Raw genomic sequence first — 4,519 nt, 5'->3', positions numbered from 1 at the left:
GGCCTTTGCTGGTGGGCTGCGGGGCTAGCCTCCCTCCAGGTATAGTCGCCGTTGGAAAGGGTCTTCGCCACCCTTTGGGTGGTGGTGAGTTGACCCGATTACGACCGGCGGATCCCGGATTACCAAAAAAAAAAAATTTGCAAGGTCAACCCAAAATAAAAGAGAAAAAAAATTGGAAGGTCAATTATCTAAAATTGAAGTTTAATTTAATCCCGTGGCATGAGGTGCTATAATAAATGCGAGAAGGCAGACATAGCACACACGAGACTTTTCAAGAAGATTATTCCATGGAAATTTCTAAAGGCACTAGAAATTTTCCACACGCAAGTGGCCCCACCTTGGAAATTATGTGTCCCAATAATGTCATCTTAACAAGACTTTGACCGCGACCTTCTCGGAAAGACCCGTGTTAATCACTTCACGATGATGTAAGTGTAAGGGGCTTTATTTATTTATATATGACTTGAAGCTCTCTACAGTCTCCACCACCACCACTCAACTCACTCGTAGTGCTGAATTGCAAAAATGGGGTGTCATCAGATCCTCCTCCGCCTCCTCTGTTTCCTCTTTTTCTTACATTCCTCCTCCCTTCCCTTTGCCTCGCCGCTTTGCCCTCCTGACCAACACGATGCCTTGCTTCTCTTCAAGAATTCCTTCGTGCTCGATCTCATGGCGTCGGCCAATTGTGATTGGTACGGCCCTGTCGTGTCTTATCCGAAGACAAACTCATGGAACAAGAGCGTGGACTGCTGCTCGTGGGACGGCGTCACTTGCGACAGCGTCACCGGCAACGTCGTCAGTCTCGACCTTGCTTGCAGTCGGCTTCGTGGCCCTCTCCATTCCAATAGCTCCCTCTTTCTCCTTCGCCATCTTCAAAATCTTAACCTTTTCGGTAATGACTTTGCCGGCTCGCGTATTTCCCCTAATCTGGGTGCATTTGCAGGGTTGACTCATCTCAATCTCTCTAGTTCGTGCTTTACGGGTACCGTTCCCCGTGAAATCCCTTGCCTCTCCAAGCTGGTGTCACTTGATCTCTCTGTCAATTATGTTGACACCGCCTACTCGTCCTCTTCTCTCAGGTTGGAAAATCCGATCTTCACAATGCTTGTTCAGAATCTGACAACATTGAGAAAGCTTGTCCTTGATGAAGTAGACATGTCCATGGTTTCACCAAAGTCCTTCGCGAATTTGTCTTCTTCTCTGACATATTTGAGCGCTTCTTATTGTTCCTTGGGAGGGGTGTTGTTTCTAGATACTGTTTTTCGATTACCGAGCCTCACTCATCTCGATTTAAGTGCCAATGATGACATGTCACGGACTCTTCCCACTTCCAATTGGACTGGTCCTCTCAAATATTTGTCTCTCTCGTATACCAACTTTTCGGGAGAAATACCAGATTCAATTGGTAACATGGAGAGTTTAATAGTTTTAGAGCTTAGCGGTTGCGGATTCACAGGACACATCCCCTCGTCAATGTGGAATCTCAAGCAACTCCAAATTCTATATCTTGATTGGAATAACTTTAGCGGAGTTGTAGAGTTTGAAAACTTTACAAACTTCAAATATCTCCGGGAGCTTGGGGTTTCTCACGAACTAAATCTAATCTATGATGCACCGAAGTATACATTCCCGAAGCTTGAAGTGTTGTGGTTGAGTTCTTGCAACTTAACCAAGTTCCCCTACTTCTTGAGTTCATTGAAAAGATTAACACACTTAGACCTCTCTTTCAATAGGATTAGTGGGGAGATCCCGAGGTGGTTTTGGGGAATAAGCCATGATACATTGGAATACTTAGATCTTTCTAATAACCTTCTGGAGGGAGGCGTCCCACAATTGCACTGGAAGAGATTGTCATCTATTTTCCTTGACAACAACGCATTCCAAGGACCACTCCCGATGCCTCCATCTTCAACTTCTAACTTTAGAGCCTACAATAATAATTTCACCGGTGAGATTCCCTCTTTGATTTGTCAGTTGAGTTCACTCCAGTTTTTAAATTTTTTTAATAATAGTCTCTCCGGGAATATTCCATCATGCTTAGGTAATATAACCAATCTCGAGATTCTAAAGTTGAGCAATAATAAATTACAAGGACCATTGCCGCGTTCCCTAGTCAAATGCGTGAAGTTATTATCACTATTTCTCGATCACAACGAGTTCAGTGATATCTTCCCACATTGGCTGGAAGCACCGCAATTACTGAGACTTGATTTGCAATCGAACAAATTTAATGGTTACATTAACCTCACTGCTTTTGGACTCTCCTTCCTTGCTCTTGAGCTTTTGGTTATTTCCAACAACAATTTCACTGGACGGTTGCCCACAGAACTTTTCTCAAACACATCATTAGCTGTCATAGATTTGTCCAACAACAAGTTTGGAGGGCCAATTCCGCTTCCATCTCCTGTCACATCTTATTATTCCATTGCAAATAATAAAATAACAGGAAAGATCCCCTCTTTGATATGCAATGCCACAAAGCTCGAGATCATTGATTTGTCCAACAACAGCTTAACAGGTAGCTTGCCTCGGTGCTTGACAACTTTTAGCACCGATCTGTCGGTTTTGAACTTGAGAATGAATTACCTCAAGGGCACAATTCCTCATTCATTTTCTTCGAGAAGCAGTTTGATGACTCTTGACTTGAGTCGAAATCTATTTGAAGGCACATTGCCCCGGTCCCTTGTCAAATGTAAAAAGCTTGAAGTTCTGGATCTCGGTGACAATCGGATACAGGATACATTCCCAAGATGGTTGGGAACACTGCCAGAACTAAAAGTTCTTGTTTTGAAATCCAACAATTTGAAGGATCTTGTGGATATTCCCATGGGAGCTCACCTCTTTCCCAAGTTGCACATTCTGGACCTCTCCAACAACAACTTTAGCGGTCCGTTGCCAGCCAATTTGATAACGAACCTTAAAGGCATGATGACTGTCGAGAATGGGCAAGACAAATCACTTTATATGACACGATCTTTTGGATCGGCGTCATACGAGAACTCCGTGACCGTGACGATGAAAGGGCTAGAGATTGAGCTGGTGAAGATCTTGACCTTCCTCACGATTATTGATTTGTCGCACAACTCTTTCCAAGGGGATATTCCCGAAGTTATCGGACATCTTCACTCTCTCGTAGGGCTCAACCTTTCTCGTAACCACCTTACGGGTTTCATCCCTCCAACTCCGGGGAACTTGACTAACCTTGGATGGCTTGATCTTTCTTCGAACAAGCTTAGAGGAGCAATTCCTAGAAATTTGGGAGATTTGGCATCCCTTGGGTACTTAAACCTCTCGAAGAACCAACTCACCGGTCGAATTCCACAAGATAAGCAATTGGGCACATTTCCAAGCGACTCGTTTAATGAAAATCCAGGCTTATGTGGAGCTCCATTGCCAAATGCATGCCGTAGTGATGCTCAATCTCATCCACCAGCATCCTCATCAACTTCTGATCGCAAAGGGCATGAGAGTTGGTTTGAGCAAAAAACAGTGTGGCTAGGCTATGCATCGGGAATCGTGATTGGGATTTCGATAGCTTACATTGCATTTGAAATAGAGAAACCCAAATGGCTCATGCGAGGTGTGAGAATGCTGGAGAGAAGAGCAGCCGAGTGGACAGAGAAGCCAAAGCGGAAGGCCATCAAATTTCATGGACAGTGAAATTGTTTGAGGAGTTGTCTCGGTAAAATAGCATGGCAAATTCAGTTAATAAAGATGTCACCAAACCAGCTTGAAATGTTGTTTTCCTTAGGAAGGCCTGTTTCTGATGTATTCTCTTTTTGTTCCTCCGTGCAATTGTATGTCAGTTGAATTGAGAAAATGAATAATATGATCAGTCGAGTACATGGTTCTCACGGTTCTAACCAGCGAAGAAGCAAAAGAAGAATAAAAAACAAAAGAAGAATAAAAACGGAGAAGCAAGTGCCATTAACCTAGTCCTCTACACAGATCTTTTCCATCTTCCCGTGTACGAGCGGTGGGTCACGTCGTTGTACGAAGTTATATCAGTAGTAGAAGGTTAGCAGAATTCGTCGATCTCCATACTGGAAATTTCTACTAAACCTTGGTCCTCTTCAAAACAATTAACGTATAGAAACTTCTTCGGCCTTGAATTTGCTTCTCTTGCCTTCTTTTAACATGGGCCAATGCTGAGCCCGGCCCACCTGCACGTTGGGCCTTCTAGCCAGTTCGCTCCATGGCATTACTTTGCACTCAGTTTTTCATTTTTTTTTACTTTTAAATATTGAGACCATCTTTTTTTCTCTTTTTTTTTTTTTTTTTTGGAGGGGGAGGGGACAAGGGAAGTCTCTTATTTCTCTACCGTCTTTTGTGTTACAATTATAGTACACAAGCAGTATAGGAATTTCTCGTGCAAATTTCTTTTCGGGCTCATGGCCTTGACGCAAGTGTCCGATCGGGGGGAGAGATTTTTGGTCCGCTTAGCTTATTTTATTTAGGTCCGAATGTTCACTTAACGATTTTGGCAGGTGAAAACTTTGGTCAATCGGGATAACAGAAA

At 43.4% G+C, this 4,519-nt stretch overlaps 1 protein-coding gene across 1 annotated transcript; it reads left to right on the top strand.

Moving 5' to 3' along the window:
• The first annotated feature begins 517 nt into the window (after window positions 1–517).
• LOC115733449 (receptor-like protein 9DC3) lies at window positions 518–3,750 on the top strand. Its single transcript, XM_048274281.1, has 2 exons — window positions 518–1,749; window positions 1,900–3,750. Exons 1-2 carry the CDS (start codon window positions 526–528, stop codon window positions 3,658–3,660), a joined length of 2,985 nt encoding a protein of 994 aa, XP_048130238.1. The 5' UTR covers window positions 518–525; the 3' UTR covers window positions 3,661–3,750.
• The last annotated feature ends 769 nt before the right edge of the window (window positions 3,751–4,519 follow it).

Source organism: Rhodamnia argentea, chromosome 2 (assembly GCF_020921035.1).
Source record: "Rhodamnia argentea isolate NSW1041297 chromosome 2, ASM2092103v1, whole genome shotgun sequence".
Lineage (NCBI taxonomy): Eukaryota > Viridiplantae > Streptophyta > Magnoliopsida > Myrtales > Myrtaceae > Rhodamnia > Rhodamnia argentea.
The sequence above is the reverse complement of the archived record's forward strand: the minus strand, read 5'-3'. Positions and strand labels throughout refer to the sequence as shown.